Genomic DNA, 19,139 nt, shown 5'->3' on the forward strand with positions numbered 1-19,139 from the left:
TTGGCTGTAATCTTTAAGGAAGCTGATTGCCAGGCCTGTCTTCCATGACACCACTGGGTAGGATCGAACCACCAACCTTTTGGTTAGAAGTTGAGTGTACCACTTGCATCACCCAGGGACCACATAAGGATAAACAACCCGTTAAAACCCATTGCCATTGAGTCAATTCCAACTTATAGTGACCCTACAGGACAGACAGAGTAGAACTGCCCCATAGGGTTTCCAAGGAGAGGCTGGTGGATTCCACAGGGTTCCTTAAATCTGACTGTGTAGGTGGCCAGCTAATCCTTTAACCAACACTGGCTCAGATTCAGGCATCAAGATGGAAATTATTCTGAAACTTTTTGGGAACCTTGTGATCTCTCTGGATTTCGTTTGTTTTTAATGAATAAATCAGTTCTTGAGGTGCTTGCCAACCAGTCTCTACTCCCTATTTTCTCACTATTTCATGATCCCTCCAACAAACCCCATTACCTTCTGTAGATTTTTGTATAAGATTAAAAAACTAACCTTCCTCTGAACTTGTCCTGGAGCCAAAATATAAGCAATATTCTTGGAGAAAGACATAATAAAAAGAGGAATAGTGAAAGGTGGGGAAAAAAAGGGAAACAACAGAGAATTGAGTGAGTGGGGAGTGAGGGGCTTGGCTTTCCTCTTGCTTTCTTTTATTTTGCTTCTTGCTAGCTGCATTTGCTTTCAAGCCTTCACGGTGACTTAAATTCTGTAAGATGGGCAGGATGCCTTAGTCACACCACCTTTCCAGCTGCTGCAGCCTGGTGCTCCGTTTCGCCACTTGGCTTCTTGGATGTAGGAAACAAATGTTTTCATAGCACCCTGGGCCAGCTGGGAGGGAAAACTGACGGTTACACATCAAAATGCAATCATCTCGGCTCTGTAAAAAGCATTTGATTTTTCTTGAGTTTGTTTAAAGCTTCATCATTTTAACCATAAGACGTTTCAGAACCTTCTGAAAAGTCTTCAAAAGCATCAGTTTCATTTCTGTGAGCAAAATTCTGAAGTGTATTGTTTATGCTTTTCCCACGTGGCTATGGTGGCAAAACCGAGAAAACACTCCTGAGAGTTATTGTATGTCAGGTCCTACATATCTTCCTCCAGGAAAGATCGAGTGTTTAGCCCAGCTTGTTTTCAGCATTTTCAACCGCAGAGTGGACGTTCTCAGACCACTTAGGAGATCCACTCTGCAGTATGGGTCTCTTTTCCTGAACTGGAACCATATTAATGCACAGCCTTTGGTTGCCACCTTTTTTCTGATGCAGTGAAAGCCAACATCACATTTCAAGTAATTTCATCACGAAGCAATGGCTCAGGCCTCCAAATCGTTGGTGTGTTGGCCGCCATTTGTAAGGAAAAGCCTTGATAAATGCCAGCAGGTGTGTTAGACCATGCTCCCAGATACGTGTTGTATACCTACCACTACTGTTAGCCCTACAGGATATTGCATAATTGTGAAAAGGGCCTGACTTGGGAGTGCAGATATCTGTTTTGTAGGAAAAATTCTTTCATCTTTAGTCTCTAGGGACTATGACGCTATTTTTTTTCTTTTTTTTTTTTTACTTAAACCATTATCAATTCACTTAATGTGTCCCTATGTTATCTATGTTTGAGACCAGTGATAAGTGTTAACTTTTTATGCCATCCTCCAACTTGAGTAAATTTAAAAGAGTAATTAAGAGACTGAGCCAGTGGAAAGGAAATAAATTACTCACTTTTTGGAAATACATTTTCTCTTTTTGGCTACTAGGTATAGTTTAGGAAACTACTTCATGGAGTGTATTGAATTGTATACCCCAGTAACCAGAAAAACTGAGTCGTGGTAGGCAGAGTATATGAAAAACTGGGTATTTTATTCTATTTCCCAGTATGCATTAGGCTCAATATTTGCATTGTAGGGAAAAATTAAAAAAAAAAAAAAAAACAGTGGAATATATACATCGATAATGTTTTCATTGAAAAAACAGATACATGTAAATATATTTTATGTTAGAAAATTATTAGGAACTTCAGCATAAAATACAGGTCTTTCCTATATGCCTGTCCCCAGTCAAGTAGTATTTGACAGAATGCTTCGGATGGGAAGGCTGAAATTCTTACTGGTGTTGTGTAAGTGCACTGACTATTGCCAAAAGGTTCAGGATGTCTGCTGCTTACATGCATGGTCAACTTCAAATTTACTTCTCTCGAAGTGCAATTCACATAACAAAAATTAACTGTTTTAAACTGAACAATTCAATGGCATTTAGTACATTGACAATGTTGTTCAGCCACCACCACTATCTAGTTCCAAAACATTTTCATCACCGTTAAACAGTTACTCCCTATTCTTCCCTTCCCTTCAACCCCTGGCAACGACCAATACGCTTTCTGTCTTCTATGGATTTACCTGTTCTGGATATTAAGTATAAATGGAATCATACACTATATGGCCTTTCGTGACATGCTTCTTTCACTCGACAAAATACTTTCGGTGTTCATCCATGTTGTAACATGTATCAGTACTTCATTCCTTTTCATAGCTAAATAATATTCCATTTTATGCATATACTGCAATTTGTTTATCCATTCATCTCATGTTTAATTTTTTTTTTATTTTACTGTGGTAAAAATACATATATATAAAACAAAAACTGCTATTTTAATAATTTTTAATGTACAATTCAGTGACATTAATTACATTTACCATGTTGTGCAACCATCACCACTATCCATTTCCAAAATGTTTTCACATTCTCAAACAGAAACTCAGTAAGTACCCCCAAGCAATAACTCCTCATTCTCCCCTCCCCACCAGTCCCTGGTGAGCACTAAGAAACTTTCCTCTCTATGCATTTGCCTAGTCTAAATATTTCGTATAAGTGGTTTCATACAAAATTTGTTCTTTTGTATCTTTTTTAACTTAGCATAATGTTTTTAGGGTTCATCCATGTAACATATATCAGAAATTCATTTCTTTTTATGACTGAATGATATTGCATTGTATGTATATTTCACATTTTATTTATCCATTCACCTGTTGATGGACATTTGGGTTGTTGCCACCTTTTGACTATCGTGAATAATGCCATCATGAGGACTGGTGCGCAAGTATCAGAGTTCCTGCTTTCAAGTCTTTTCAGTATGTACCTAAAAGTGGAATTTCTGGGTGTAATTCTCCATTTAACTTTTTGAGGAACCGCCAAACCGTTTTCCACAGTGGCCGTGCCATTTTACATTCCCACCAGCAATGGACCAGGCTTCTAATTTCTCCACATCCTTGCCAACACTTACTATTTTCCATTTTTTCTAATAGCCATCCCAGTGGTTATGAAGTGGCAAATCACTGTGGTTTTGATTTGCACTTCCCTAAAAAAAAAAAAAAAAAAAATTTTTTTTTTTTTAATGACTAATGACATTGAGCATCTTTTCTTGTGCATGATGGCTATTGTTTATCTTTGGAGAAATGTCTGCTCAAATCCTTTGCTTATTTTTTTTTTAATTAAGTTGTTTGTCTTTTTGTTGCTGAGTTGCAAAAGTTCTTTATATATTCTTGATATTAAAGCCTTATCACATACATGATTCCCAAATATTTTCTCATATTCTGTAGGTTGTCTCTTCTTTTTCTTGGTACCAAAGTTTACAATTTTGATGAAGTCCAATTTACCTATTTTTATTATGTTTCTCATACTTTTGGTGTCATATCTAGGGATCCATTGTAAAAAACACGTTCTTAAACCTTTATCCCTATGTTTTCTTCTAAGAGTTTTATGGTTTTAGTTCTTATATTTAGATCATTGATCCATTTTGAGTTAATTTTTATATATGGATTGAGGTATGGGTCCAAATTTATTGTTTTGCATGTGGAAATCCAATTGTCGCAGCATCATTTATTGTACAGACTATTCTTTCTCCATGGAATGGACTTGGCACCCTTGCCAAAAATCAGTTGGCTGTAGCTGTATGGGTTAATTCTGGATTTTCAATGATAATCCATTGGTCTATGTATCTATCCTTATACCAGTGCAACAATGTTTTCATTACTGAAGATTTATTTAAAAAAAAAAAAAACCCGTTGTTGTTGAGTCAATTCCAAGTCATAGCGACCCTATACAGTAGAGTAGAACTGCCCCATAGAGTTTTCGAGAAGCGCCTGGTGGATTTGAACTGCTGACCTTTTGGTTAGCATCCATCACACTTAGCCACTATACCACCAGAGTTTCCTGGTGCTTTATAGTACTGTAGCTTTATAATATGTTTGAAATCAGGAAGTGTGAAATGTGTCTATTTTGTTCTTTTTCAAGATTGTTTTGGCAATTAGGGGCCCCTTGCAATTCTTCCACCTTCAACTTACCAATGGCTTTGGATCTAAAGTGGTGTCTTGTAGACAGCATATAGTTGGATCGTGTTTTCTTATCCTTTCTGCCAACCTCTTCCTTTTGACTGGAGAGTTTAATCCACTCATATTTAAAGTAATTAACAATAAGTTTTTTTTTTAAGGACTTTACTTCTGCCGTTACTTCCAACATTTTGCCATTTGTTTTCTGTGTGTTTTACACCTTTTTGTCCTTCATTTCCTCCAATACTGCCTCCTTTGTGTTTAGTTGATTTTTTGGAGTGAACTGTTTTGATTCCCTTCTCATTTCCTTTTTTGTATTTTTTTTTAATGTGTGGTAACTATGGGTATTATATCTAAAATCCTAAATTTATAACAACCTAGTTTAAATTGATACCAACTTAACATCAATAACATATAAAATTTTGTTCCTGTATCACTCCTCCCCCCTTGATGGTGTTATCACCAATTATATATATTTATATGTTGTTCACCCAATACATAAATTTATATTATTTTGATGTGCTTGTCTTTTAAATTATGTAGAACATAACAAGTAGAGTTACAGCACAAAAATACTAGAAAACTGACCTTTCTTTATATTTACCCTTGAAATTACTTCTACTATGATCTTTTTTCTTCATATCGACTTAAGTTACTGTCCAGTGTCCTATCTTTTAAACCTGAAGGACTATCTTTAGCATTTCTTGTAGGGTTAAGTATTGTGGTAATGAATTGCCGCGGCATCTGCTTATCTGGGAATGTCTTAATTCCACCCTCATTTTTGAAGAACAGTTTTTCCAGATATAGAATTCTTGGTTGACAGTTATTTTCTTTCACCACTTTAAACATGTCACTGCCTTGTGACCTCCATAGTTTCTGAGGAAAAATTAACATTTAATGTTATTGAGGATCCTTATATGTGATGATTCACTTCTGTCTTGCTGTTTCCAAGAATTCTCTATCTTTAGTTTTTGAGAGTTTGATTAAAAGTTTCTTGGTGTGGATCTCTTTTAGTTTATCCTACCTGGAGGTCATTGAGTTTCTTGGATGTGTAGATGCTTGTCTTTTGTCAAATTTGTGAAGTTTTGGCTATTATTTCTTCAAATGTTCTTTCTGTCCCTTTCTTTCTTCTCCTTTGGAGACTCCCATCATGCATATGTTGGTCTGCTTGATACTAGGCTCTGTTTACTTTTCTTTTTTTTTTTTTTAACATTTTACTTCTCAGGCTGAATTCAATTGTCATACCGTGATTTTGCTGAATCTTTTGCCAGCTCAAATCTGCTGTTGAATACCTCCAGTTTTTTTTTATTTCAGTTATTGTACTTTTCAGCAACAGTATTTGTTTAATTCCTTTTCAAATTTTCAATCTCTTTATTGATACTCTCATTTTGTTCCTGTATCATTTTTTTAATTTCCTTTAGTTATATTTATTTATTTAGCTCTTTGAGCATAGTTAATACTGTTGTTTTAAAGTTTTTATCTAGTAAGCCTATTACTGGTGCTTCCTCAGGTACAATTTTGGCCACTTAATTTTGTTTTTTGAATGGACTATCCTTTCCTGTTTCTTTGTATGCCTTGCTACTTTTTGTTGAAACTGGTATATTTGACTATTATAATGTGGTAACTCTAGAAATCAGATTCTTCCCTTCCCCCGAGATTTTCTTTTTTTGTTTGTTTTAGCTTGGTTCATTTTTGGGGGGGAGGGAGGATCGTTTGCTTGTTTGTTTATAGTCATGCATTGGTTTCGTGACTTTCCCTAAGTATTTTTGTGAAGTCTGCCTTACTGAATATGTATGGACACTAATGACTTTTTTACGTTCAGCTAGTGTTCTGACAGATTTCCTTGAACATCAGGGAAAAAAGGCAAAAACAAAACAGAAAATTTTCTGTCTTTTCATATTGGCTCATGCCAGGGCCTTCCTTCATCACTTAGCCCAGCTTGCACTGAGCCTAGGTAAAAGCCTAGGGTCTTCTCAGGTAATTTGTAGGCATGTGTCTTGTTCTGAGGATGCATGTAGCTTTCTCAATTCCCTTTTAAACACTGTACTTTTGAAAGCCTTAATTTCTGAAAGAAACAGTCTGGCTTCTTCTTTTGGTATATTACATACCTTAAGGGAACAGTTTAGACCCAGGATGCTACAAGCAGTCACAGCCCTAGGTCTCTGTTCACTGCCCCTGAGCCCTGGGTGGGCTCCAAGACAGGCCAAACTGAGATGAACACCTTGCTTCAGTCCTTTAAGCAGCCCCTAGACAGTTTAGAACACGCTCAGTAACGTGCTTGTTGCTCTGCTCTATCTAGAGCCAGAGACCTGGCTCCCTCTCTGGGTGTGCAGCCAACTACTGATGATTTAATATGGCCATGCCAAGCCAGAGGAAGGGGCAAAGTACAAGTGCGTGAAAAAACAAAGCTTTCTTACCATTTATATGTTGCCTTTTTCTTGTTTCAGCTTTTGCTTAGTTTCTCTAACCCTTTGACTAGTTTCCAGAGTTCTGATAGGCTGATTGATTCTGCCAGTTTCTGCTTGTTTTTGTTCTGTTTGTGAGAGGGATGAGAGCATGCAGCTGCTGATGCCACCCTCTTGCTCCATCCTTAAAATGTTTACTTTTAAACAGTATTATTTTACACATGTATCCTCAGAATGAAAGTTTCCCTTTTTAATATTGGTTTTACATTTCATTATGTAGCTTATTCAGATAAGTATATAAAAATATTACATTTTCAATTTTACCTCCTGTCCAAATTTCATTAAGTTTTAAGAAATCCAGACTATGATCTTTCCCAACTAAAAACATAAATTTAAACCCTTGCTTTTCAATATCATTTGCAAATTAGAATCACCCAGAGAGATGTGTTAACTGCTAATGCCTAAACTCCACTCCCCAAAGATTTGGATTTAATTTGCTGTGGCAGGGTCTAGTCACCCAGGTGTTCTAAAAGTTCTCCCAGGTAGTTCTCATGTGCAATTCAGTTGCACAGCACCAGTACAGGCAACACAAGGGTTCTTGAGTCTTCAGTGTTGGTGTTTGCTCTTGACACTTTCCACAAGAAAATAAATAAATAAACAATAAACATGCTCAGTTTTATGCATTAACTTCTGCTAAGATAAAATATAGTCTTCATTCTTATGTTCCAGTCAACTTTCCAGGCAATACAGCTGACAGGGTCTGCAGAAATTGACACCTATAACCCTCAGATATATGTGATTGAAGAAAACACCGTCATGGTGAGTGCATCCCGTTGCTCCCCAAAGGTGTTAGAATCTATGATAGGTATTCCGTTTCTGAAAACTTAGATTAGTAATTCTTCTTACCTGCATTTATGTAGTAGCGTCTTACCAAAATTCTGAAAATCTGGTATTTATTATGTTGAGCTTTTGGTAAGGGTATTTGCTACTCAAAAAACGTAGTGACATAGTTGCCTTTTCCCCTGCCCATGTTGGCAAAGCTGTTTTTCCTAGAAGTAAGGAGTCAACGAAAGGTAAGACAGTAGGGGTTCCATCTTGTCTATGGCTCCATTGTGCTTCCTAAATCAGCACAACCAGTACTTCCTTTCTCCTTGGGCTTACACAAAATGGCCTAGGTCTTAGGTCATTGAATCTAAATCATGCTTATTTAAATCATATATTGTATTTTAGAGTGCTTTTTTTTTTAAAGAGTCATGCTTAAACACCTTTAGTAAATAAGGCAGTTATGACAGAGGTTCTTATTTCTATTTATTTAATTTTTAGCAGTACTCCTTACAGCCAGTCACTGACATTGTTTAAAATGTCCATTAATTAGGTCTTACATTCTAGAAAACTATAAACGTTCCTCTTGATAAGAAGTTTTTACAGAGAAATGTACTTTCACAGAAAACAAAGGCTCTCTGTTCCAAGAGCTGCCATGGGACAACTTTCCTTTGCACTGAAATTCTGGTTAGAGTCTGCCATATTTAGATAAAGCAGGATTTCCATGTCCAGCTAATCTGTTGGCAGAGCCCTGAACGTTTTCCTCCCAATGCTATTGTTAGGAATTGGAAGCCAGTTCAAGACTCTGCCCCCAAGGCAGCTTGGCGCTGCTCCAGCCTATGTATGTCTTCATTGAAAAGCCGATCGCCCTATGAACTCTAGGTCTCTTTCAATGCTGAGAGTAGAGCTCATGACACCGCCCTCCCTCTCTTGTCCCTGGGAAATGATTCAACACAATAGAGAATGCTTTTCTGCCTCTGGCTTAGGAGCTTCAGTGAAGTCCCACACCCTCTCTTCAGAGACTGAGGTTTGGAAAACCAGAAATGGAGCTAAAGGAAAGTGTGGACTTCAGATACAAAGAGCTAACCTTAACCTAGGAGGAAAGTTCTAAACATTTTTGAAAGCTCATTTTAGAAAAATATATTGTTCAGACAATCCCTGAAACTCTGCTAAAGTCTTTATTTTTTAGAAAGCAGTATTAAACTTATTAATTTAAAATGCAAATTAATAATCTTAATGAACCCCCTAGAAGTTTTTTTTCTTGGTATTCTCTGAGGAATCTTGATATATTAGAGGCCAACTATTAACTGTGTCTATGAAAATATTTTTTGAATCCAAATAATAATTTGGATAAATTTTTTTTAACGTTTTGAATTTAAATACAAACTGATTCATTCCTATACATAGATAAATGATTCTTAAATTTTTGTGCACTCCTGGTCCACTTAAAAATCTGATCTGTAAGATATTGTACTCATGTATCCATAGGGATCCAGGGACCCCAGATTCAGAAGCTCTGGAATAGAAAAAGTAGAGACATAACTGCCATTAAACACGGGATTACATTAATTTGTAGTCACTTGATTCATAAACTGATAAAACCTTATTTTAGCTCTTGAAGATACAAAGGATAAGAAATACAGTCATCAAAAAGGCCAACTTCAAGTTTAGCCCAACCGATAAATTATGTGACAAAAGGCAGCTTCCCTGCCAAGATAATTCAATGTTAAATCAAGAAAATAAGTTAGATTAAAAAAAAAAAAAGTTAGATACCATCCCCTTATTTTGTTCCTAAGAGTATCTCTTGAAGAATACACTTCGTGGAGGAAGTGGCTGAGATTCATTTTGCAACTTAAAAAAATAATATTAAAATCATATACATTTTTACTGTTAAAACTCTTAGGGCAGTCATTCCATTGCAGTGTCCCAAGGTTGTGGGGAACGGTACATAAAGAATCATGTCACCTCAAGGATAATTTTAGCATTGAAAAGGTCCATTTGAGCCGTAAGATATTAGTTCTACCTTTTCAACAATTGGTATCCAGTAACTTTGAAAGAGAGTTAAGCGAAATCAAGCTGTTTAATCACAAGGGGTTTGGACTTTTAGTTAGTTTCTTCTTTCACTCTCCTCCCAAGACTGGGTTCCAAATGCTTTCACTTGATGAGAGTGTATGCCAAAAACTAAAGTTTGTTGTTCATAAATAATTAAAACATCTAGGATTGTCAGACAAGACACAGGCACTAAATACTGAAGCAATTAAGGAGGGAAAACTAGAGAACTTGTATTTCTTACCTGGAGTTTGCAGGAGCATTTTCTGTAACGCTTGTACCGTACAGCTGAGGATTTTTTTCATGAGCAGGTCACATCCCCTTCCTGGAGCGAGGGACCTTCATCTGTAATATTAGAGAGTTGGACTAGACCATCTGACTTTTTTTCCAGTGCTAAAACGAGATGACTCAATTGTCGTGACTATTCACTTACAGATTCCTGTTATAATAATGAAGCCTGGTGAGAAAGCTGAAGTACCAACAGGAGTTATAGTAGGAAGCATAATTGCTGGAATCCTTTTGCTCTTAGCTCTGGTTGCAATTTTATGGAAGGTAAGAAACATTTCATATTTTAAAATACAGGGCTCTGAAAGGAATCTATCCTGAAGTTCTTATAATAGAGCAACTTTAAGTTTTTTATGGTACCTCCCCTATCATGAAGAAAAAGGAAATGCCAGTTTATGTACACTTTCTTACTCATGTTCTTGAAAACAAGCAATAAAGATTTTTTTCTCCTTTGTCTTCCCTCCCACCCCCTTTTTTTAAACTTCCTTTCAGGCCTCTAAATGTTTCTGTTTAGCTGCAAATAGGTAGATTCTGAGAAATTTTAAGTTTATGCAATTTGGTTAAGCTCTCTGGATATTAATTTCCTCATTATAGGGGGTGATACTAGGTCAGTAGTTCCCACCCTAGCTCTCCAGGGGCCCAGGGATTCCTCAGAGGTGCTCTAGAGAAAGTGAGCAGCAAAGGGGGTTAAAATGCCACCGTTTGCCATCCAGTCGATTTGGATTCATGACGACCCCATGTGTGTCGGAGTAGCACTGTGCTCCATAGGGTTTTCAATGGCTAATGTTTCAGAAGTAGATCTCCAGATCTTTCTTCTGAGGTACCTCTGTGTAGACTCAAACCTCCAACCTTTTGGTTAGCAGCTGAGGATGTTAACCGTTTGCACCACCCAGGGACAAGGGGGTTAAAGGCATCACACAAAACAAGTCATAGATGGTAACATTTTTATACCATCTTTACAGCTCGGCTTCTTCAAAAGAAAATATGAAAAAATGACCAAGAATCCTGATGAGATTGATGAGATGACAGAAATAAACAGTTGAACCGTCCAACAGTTAAAAGACGGCAATGCCAACTGTGTGAAACAGCCAGTGATTGATATTTGCATGAATGGGTTTTTTTTTTTTTTTTTAAATCCTAGTGTTTTATAATGTAATAAGTAAATTAGTCTGCAGGTCAGTTTGGAGTGACGAAATCTTGGATGGGGTGGGGGTAGAAAGAGTAAAAGACTTATTTTATATGGGGGGTATCTTTAAGCTGGCTGGTCCAGAGTTTACATTTTAATGTACACTGTGTCCAGAACATAAAATCCTTCCATGCACAAGTCTTAAGGCAAAATATTAACACTTTCTCAGATTTTTTGGAGGGAAAAATGCTATTTTTTAAATATTGTTTTTAAACAGCAACAACAAAGTGGAAGTACCCATTATAGGTACATAATTGGCTTGACTATTGATGTTGACAAGAGGGGAAAAAGCCACACAGTCTTCAACTTATGCTGCTCATCCAAAGTGGCCACAGAGGTTACTTTTAAGTGATATTTTCATTTATAAACTAGGTATAATTTGCCTTTGGTTCCTCTCAGCCCACAGCTGCCTGTTCAGAGTCCCAATCTTGCTCTGATATAATTGTCAAAACATGCTTGAATAACTGATCAGTGCTTAGAGTATGCCTCCTGCTGAGGAAATCTCTATTTCAGAGGCAAGGTATGGGGGGTGAGGGGGATAGTTAGAGACCAAAGCAGAAAACTTAACGGGTTTATCGATGGCCCAACCTGTGCCAGAGAAAGGAGAAGGAGAACGTGTCCTTTCTCTTTAGTATACATAACTGGCTGGCTGGCTGGCTGGCTGACAAGGGCCTGGTGACTGTTTGAAAGAGGAGTGATTTCTTTGGCACCCTTCCTCCTCCCTTACTGAACCACGCTTGCACTTCCAGTTGATTCCAATCAATGGCTATTCCCTGCGTGTCAGAGTAGAACTGTGCTCCGCAGGGTTTTTCAGTGGCTGTTTTTTTGGAAGGTCACAAGACCTTTTTTCCTAGATGCCTCTGGGTGGGTTTGAGCTGCCAACCTTTCAGTTTGTAGTTCGGCACTTAACCAATTGCACCACAAAGGGACTTCTCCCCATCTGCTGTTTTTGTGGGCCATCCAGTTGATTCCAACTCTTAGCGGCCCTATATGACAGAGGAGAATTACCCCATAGGGTTTCTAGGGCTAAAATCTTTACGGGGGCATATCACCAGGTCTTTTCTCCCATGGAGCCACTGGTGGGTTCGAAATGCAGACCTTTCGATTAGCAGCCAAGTTCATTAACCATTGCACCACCAGGGCTCCTTGGCCCACCTGCTCCTGTGTTCTAGAAGCCTACTGAAGCCTGCCTTCCTCTTCAGTAGTCCAAAATTATCCTCTTCCTTCACCCTTCATCCAAAACTCCCATTCCCTCAGGCCAGCTGCTCTCAGCCAGGTATGAGGAGGAAAAAGTCAGCTGTTTAATTCACATACTTCCATGAACTATATATAAACCTCTTAACTTTAGGGAGCTATTTTCATTCATTGCTAAACAAGTAAAAAAGTAAGCCTGAATGAATTCCTAATTGTTGGAGTTTCAGGCAATGTAAACCAGGTAAAGTAAAAACCATCTCTGGAATTTGCCAGAAGTTGCTGCAAGCCATTGGGAACCACCAGAATGGCAGGTACACCCTCCGTGTTTGTCTGTTTCTAGAGTAGTCAATCTTCCAGAAGAGTGAATTTCACCTGGGCAAGCTTGTTCGAAAGGTAGAATCTTAGTCCCCATACCCTGTGATTCTTACTTAGTCACGTTGGGGTGAGGTCCAGCTAGCTACATTTTAAGAAGCACCCCAGGCATTCTGATGTAAAGGGCCCAACTTTGAGGGACACCACCATTTCTTCTGTCTACACCTTCTTTGATCTATTTCTGAACTCGCTCACTCTCTCTGAGAGACTGGTGGGAAGAGAGCACAGGTTAGGGCGGTAGGGACTATTTCATGTCAGAAACAACACATTGAAAGCTTTGGACAAATCACTCAGCCTCTATAAACTTCAGTATCCCCACTTATAAAATGGGAATATTGGATTGGAGTTCAGCAGTGATGCTTTTAGCTTTTACAGTCTACGATCTGGATTTCTTATACTACAAACAGACAATCCTCCAAGAATTTGACTTTGAGAAGAAGTCAAAGGAAAATGTATTGATTTGCCCATATGGGTCCAGCTTTAACTGCCTTTCTAGCCTGGCCCCTGTATTGGCAGTCCAGTAACTATCTGGACTGTTTAGTGACTTTGTATTTGACAACGCAGAAAAAAGAAAATATCCATAAAATGTTAGACATTTATAGCAAAAATGGAACTGTTCTCTCTCGTTAGGTATGCCAGAATCCAATTCTTATAGCAGCTGTGTGGCTTACAGACCACTGTTTCATCCCAACCAAAATTTTATTTGAAAAAAATAAGTGGAGGAGAAACTGGTCATTAACTTGATAAAGAATATTTAATAAACCATGTAACTACTCTATATATTTATACATATTGGTTCTTCAATGTGAATTATAGCATGCTATTCCTTTTTTTTTTTTTATTCCTTTTTACTCTGCCTCATCTTCCTTTGGTGACACTAAACGGAGATCACATACACACACGGCAACCTTTAGAGCCTTGGCAAGCCTTGGCTTAGGTAATCTGTCTTGATGGCGTTGTTTTCCATGAAGTAGCTGGATTACTATAAACTCAAAAATGAACCACTTGTCTCTGTACCATGTATCACACTAGGGCAGAGTTTCTCACTTTGGCACTGTTGGCATTCTGGACATATAATTCCTTCTGGAGGGGAAGGGGCTGTCCTTTGCTTTGCAGGATACTGAACAGCATCACTGGCCTCTACCCAGTAGTACCCCTGCATTTCTCAGTTGTGACAATCAAAAATGTTTCCAGACATTGCCAAATTCCTCCTGGAGGCAAAATCACCCTTGGTTGAGGACCACTACACTAGGACAAAGTGGCCTAAATAGATGATTTCTCTTATCAAATCACAGGTCTGAGGCAGAGGCTCCAATGAGGAGTGTTCTTCAGCACGTTTAAGGTAGTCATCCAAGAAATGTTAAATAAAACAAACAAAAAAAAAAGTGTTTAAAATAAGTTATAATGGAATTCCTATTCAGATATACCTTTGCTTTCAGAGTAGGTAGGCTTATTATTTTTTAATGGGTTTTAGGCTTAAAAGATGCCATGTTAAAATTTCCATTTCATAAATGGTACGTAGACAAGGTCTATTGAATATGATCGAAACTAGGTTGCTTCATGCATGGTTGCTGTAAAAGCTTTGTGAAATAGCAACGATGACAAAAGTGCACTAAGATTTTAAATTGTTCATGACTCACTTAGTAACAGAGCTTAATAACAAAATGAGAACTCCTAACTGGACAGAAATCATTTCTAGTGGCAGTGTTGTTTTTACGAAATAGTAAAAGTTATCTATTAACTGTGAAGTGCAAAGAAACCAAAACCACTTTTTCATTATCACACAAGTGACTATATTAAAAATTACTAAGTTTTAGTTGCCCTGGAGTCGATTCCGACTCATGGCAACCCCACGTGTCCAGAGTAGAACTGCTCCACAGGGTTTTCAAGGCTGTGACCTTTTGGAAGCAGATCACCAGGCCTGTCTTCCAAAGCACCTCTGGGTGTGTTCGAACTGCCAGCCTTTCAGTTCATCATTGAGCGCTTAACTATTTGCACCACCCAGGGACTCCTGATATACAACTATAACCCAATACATGAAAATCTCTTCAGTTAAGACATCGTTAAGACAGGATTCCTTAAATTGAACACGCTGGTCCATTTTTCATATTTCAATTTGCACACAGAAAATAATTGTATACATAACTGTTTTAAAACTATGCTCTTCATGTATTTTAAAGTATATCCATTTTCATCAATTTGAAAGGCTAATTTAAATGTTTAGAAAAAGAGGTAAACATGGAGGTAAAATTTGAAATAAATGAAAATGCTAACTACTTCTTTGAACTGTAAGGAATGAAAATGTAGCCAATATGTAAATATAAAAAGATAATTTCATATGTACCTGATTTATTTTGACAGGTAGTCAAAATATAAATGTATATATTGCACAACTAAGTTGGAATTGTATATATGTTAAAGAAGAAATTGTCTTGGATATTTTCCTTCATACATAATGCATAAATCTTTGTTAAGATAGAAATATGTTTGCTGGTTTTGATGAACTCATTTTTGCCTTTTCATTCCACCAAAAATATAAAAATGAATGTATGCATGTTTGTACACTGAGTTGCACAATTCATGTGATTTCTGAGAAACAAAAATCAAATTGGAGTCGTAATCAACATAAATTAAACTCATCTCATATTAAAGTATGAGAATCAAACAGAAAAATGTTATTTAATTATAAACCACTGTTTTCATACCACATCACTGAATATCATTAAAATTGTTTTAAAAATGAAGTGATTTAGTTTGGGTTTTGATTTCCTACATATATGTATATAAACTCATTGTCACCAAGTCGATTCCAACTCATGCCGATCCCATGTATATACAAAGTTGTCCCTTGGCATCTGAAGGGGACTGGTTCCAGGACCCCTCTGCGAATACCAAAATCTGCAGAGATGCTGAAGTCCCTTATAGAAAACAGTGTAGTATTTGCATATAACCTATGCACATCCTCCTGTGTACTTTAAATCATCTCTAGATTACTTGTAATGCCTAATACAATGTAAATGCTACGTAAATAGTCATTATATTGTATTGTTTAGGGAATGATGACAAGAAAAAAGTCTTTTTTTTTTTTTTTAATCCAAGATTGGTTGAATCCACAGCTGCAGAACCCATGGATATGGAGGGCCAACTCTACATACATATACACACACACTGTATTCATCTCATGCGCTCACTTTACATTCAAGAGATGCAACTTAAGAAGGCTGAGGCTGTAACCAGCCATAGGTATCTAGGCTCTTACATTTCATCAGCGACCACAAGGACGTCTTGTAGGAACCTTAAACTGCCTTCAAAGTTTAGGGTCTTGGTGTAAAATCTTGCTACTCAAAGTATGGTCCACAGACAGGCTTTGCTACATCAACAGGGAGACTTAAAAATGCAGGTCTTAAGCACGCCTACTGAATCCGAATCGAAAGTTTAAAAAGTTTCCCAGATGAAGCGTATCACAATAAAGTTTGAGAAGTAAAACTTATTTCTTGAAATAAAATACATCCTTGGAATAGAGAAAGAGAAAAAAAAAAAAATCAGCCAAACTGCCGCCAGAATGCAAAATCATGATCACCTATGTTGTTTTTTTTCTCAGTAAGCAGGGGGGATTAAGTGTTTTTCACTTTAAGGATCAAGAGTCACGCATATGCTGAAATTCTAAGACAAGCTACCTGCCGGGGCTCACAGACTGGCCGACACTGTATAGATGGCACACTTTCTGCAAAGCCTGGGAGGTAAGTGCTGCCCTTAAACACCACAATGAACAATCATCTACCACGCACACGTGAGGTGATCTTGCACCTGCCTTCCGGCCCATCACAACTCTGCCGAACCAAAGGCAGCTTACTGTAAAGCCACCACTACATATGTGTGTTTGCTACGTAATTTACATCGAAACAGAACTTTAAAAGGAACGTTAGCTTCCTCCCCTCACCCTGCCACAGAGCTATTATAGAAATGCTGCTAGACTTGTATTAAATCTATGCAAAAGCCACCATTTGTCCCACACAAACTGGAAAAACATATTTACTCGCCTAAAAAAAAAGGAATTTTATTCTAAATCACCTTTTAAAAATTACAAACAGCATTTTTAAAACTAAGATGTCAATTAAAGATTAGAAATCATCTTACACAAAACCAGAGCCTAGTTCTCATTTAAGGACCATTCTGATATAATTTAAAGAAAATGTCTACTAAACTGTACTTTTTGGTTCTATGCAACATGAAAGTTTAATAGATGAAAAATGGAAGCAAGTTGCTCTTACTACAGCCCTTACTATAACTTCATTCTGCCACCCTCTGCTGCATGATCTACCTAACTACATCATACAAACCATTACCTGCTGAGAGGCCTTCAACTTCTACCCTGTAACCACGTGTCATGGTATAGGAGTGAGAAAGGAAGTGGAAAAGTTGCACCAGACACTCATTCTTTCAGGCAGGTACTTTAGATCATCCACAAGTCCTTCAACTACACATGTCAGCTGTGTGTAATCTGGCATGCCATACTTAACACAAACAGCATTGATACCCATTCATTAGTACATGCTGTGAGCTCATGTGCTGGTCTAGGCACTTTGGACAGGGCAGAGACAAAGTTTTCAACCTCACCAAATGTACAGTCTAGTGGAGATAAAGCAATGCAGTAGAGCAGGTAGAGAGTGGTTAAGTGCCACAACAAAATGTAAAGCCAGGTAAGCGGACATGATTAGTTTGCCTGGGCGTATCGTTCAGTGGTAGACTGTATGTTTTCATGTATGAGGCCCCAGGATCCATCCCCAACATCTCCACAGATGCTTGCCTTTAAGGAACCCTGGTGGTGCAGTGGTTAAAGTGTTTGGCTACTAATCAAATGGTCAGCAGTTCAAATCCACCAGCCGTTCCTTGGGAGAAGGATACAGCAGTCTGCTCCCATGAAGATTTACAGCCTTGGAAACCCTGTGGGGCAGTTCCACCCTGTCCTACAGAATCGCTATGAGTTGAAATGAACTCCACAGCAGTGGGTGGGTTTTAAATACGGCAGTCAGGGAGACTACACAGGGGGCTATTACAAAATGAAATAAAGCAATAAAACAGAATAAGGGACTACCTGGAGGAAGAGCACTCCAGACGGACAGGTAAAGGCCTAAGACATGAATAAACTTACTAGGTACCAGCCACAGCAAGACAGGGAGCTTGGGGCAGGAGAGAAGGTAAGAAGCGCAGGCAGGGGCCCAATCATGTTGGGTCGTGTAGGCCATGGTAACAACTTTGAAGCTTAATGATGTGATTAGCTAATGGAAGATTCTGAGTAGATGATGAAATGATTCAACTTCTAAGATTACTGTGTGTGGAGAAAGGAGCAGGGAGAAGGGAAGGGCAACAGCAGGGGGACTACCAGCAAGGAGACCACTGCAGTAGTCCAAGAGAAATGGAGGGTTGGGTGGGACCAAGGAAGCAGCAGTAGGAGGAGGAAGTGGCTGGATTCAGGATACACGTAGGAGTCTCTTTTCTAACTCTTCGAAAGGTTCTGAGAGCAAGACTCAAGCTACTGGCTTTCAAGCTATTATTTCTTACAACACATTGAAAATATACCATGACTCTAAACATCATATGCAAATGACAAAAAACATCCACAAAATATTTCACTCGTTGGCCTTCTGCTGTTACTTTCATTCAAAGATGACGAAATTGTGTTTGTTTTGCTACCAGTTCAAAAATACTTGAAAAAGCTGAATTTTCTACTTTTTGAGTGGACTTACCTAGCTATCATCTGTAGTGACAGCTCCAAAGTGACCTTGAAACCTTCTAGGCAATCTGCATAAAGCTATTTCTTTCTTTTTTTAAATGTTATTCTTCTGATTCCTTGAGCAGCCAAGTTACAGAGATACAATGGCTAAGTAACAGTGATGCTAATGCCAGCCCTAATATCTCAGCCACCAATTAACTCTGCCACTTCCTGAGGAAGCAGAGGTCAACAAAGATCCTGTTTAAACTTCCAGGGATATATCTGGGATACCCCAGATTAACTCCTTCACCTCTGTATTGGGAACTTAAAAGCGTAATTGTCTGTGTGCCAGATTTAAAGTCTACTTAATGAAGGCATAATTCTTTAAAAACATGTTCAGAAAGTGTTATGTTCTTCAAAAATAAATAACATCGATAAAGAACCTCTTAAGAAATATTTAAGAAGAAAAATCTTAAAATCCAAATTTCTCATATTAGCATATGCAACAACATAAACATATTAGTAACATAGGAGCAGTATTTATAGTGGCACAGTAACCCTTTGATAAGGTGCTTTCAGAAGTAAAGTAACTGACTCTGTCCAATATCTAGCCCCTGTTCTCAAATGGGGGTAGCTTAAAGTTTGCTGTTGTTGTTGTTGTTAGGTGACACTGAGTCATTCCTGACTTATAACGACCCTATAGGACAGAGCAGAACTGCCCCACAGGGCTTGCAAGGAGCAGCTGGTGGATTTGAACTGCCGAACCTTTGGTTAGCAGCCGAG

At 38.0% G+C, this 19,139-nt stretch overlaps 1 protein-coding gene across 1 annotated transcript in view; it reads left to right on the plus strand.

Moving 5' to 3' along the window:
* ITGA2 (integrin subunit alpha 2) overlaps window positions 1–15,350 on the plus strand; it is a 129,600-nt gene extending 114,250 nt beyond the window's left edge. The window contains exons 28-30 of the mRNA XM_010588139.3: window positions 7,465–7,554; window positions 10,042–10,158; window positions 10,854–15,350. Of these exons, the coding sequence (XP_010586441.1) occupies window positions 7,465–7,554; window positions 10,042–10,158; window positions 10,854–10,934 (288 nt within the window). The 3' untranslated portion in view covers window positions 10,935–15,350. The remainder of the gene's footprint in view (window positions 1–7,464; window positions 7,555–10,041; window positions 10,159–10,853) is intronic.
* The last annotated feature ends 3,789 nt before the right edge of the window (window positions 15,351–19,139 follow it).

The sequence above is a fragment of the Loxodonta africana genome, chromosome 2, assembly GCF_030014295.1.
Source record: "Loxodonta africana isolate mLoxAfr1 chromosome 2, mLoxAfr1.hap2, whole genome shotgun sequence".
NCBI lineage: Eukaryota > Metazoa > Chordata > Mammalia > Proboscidea > Elephantidae > Loxodonta > Loxodonta africana.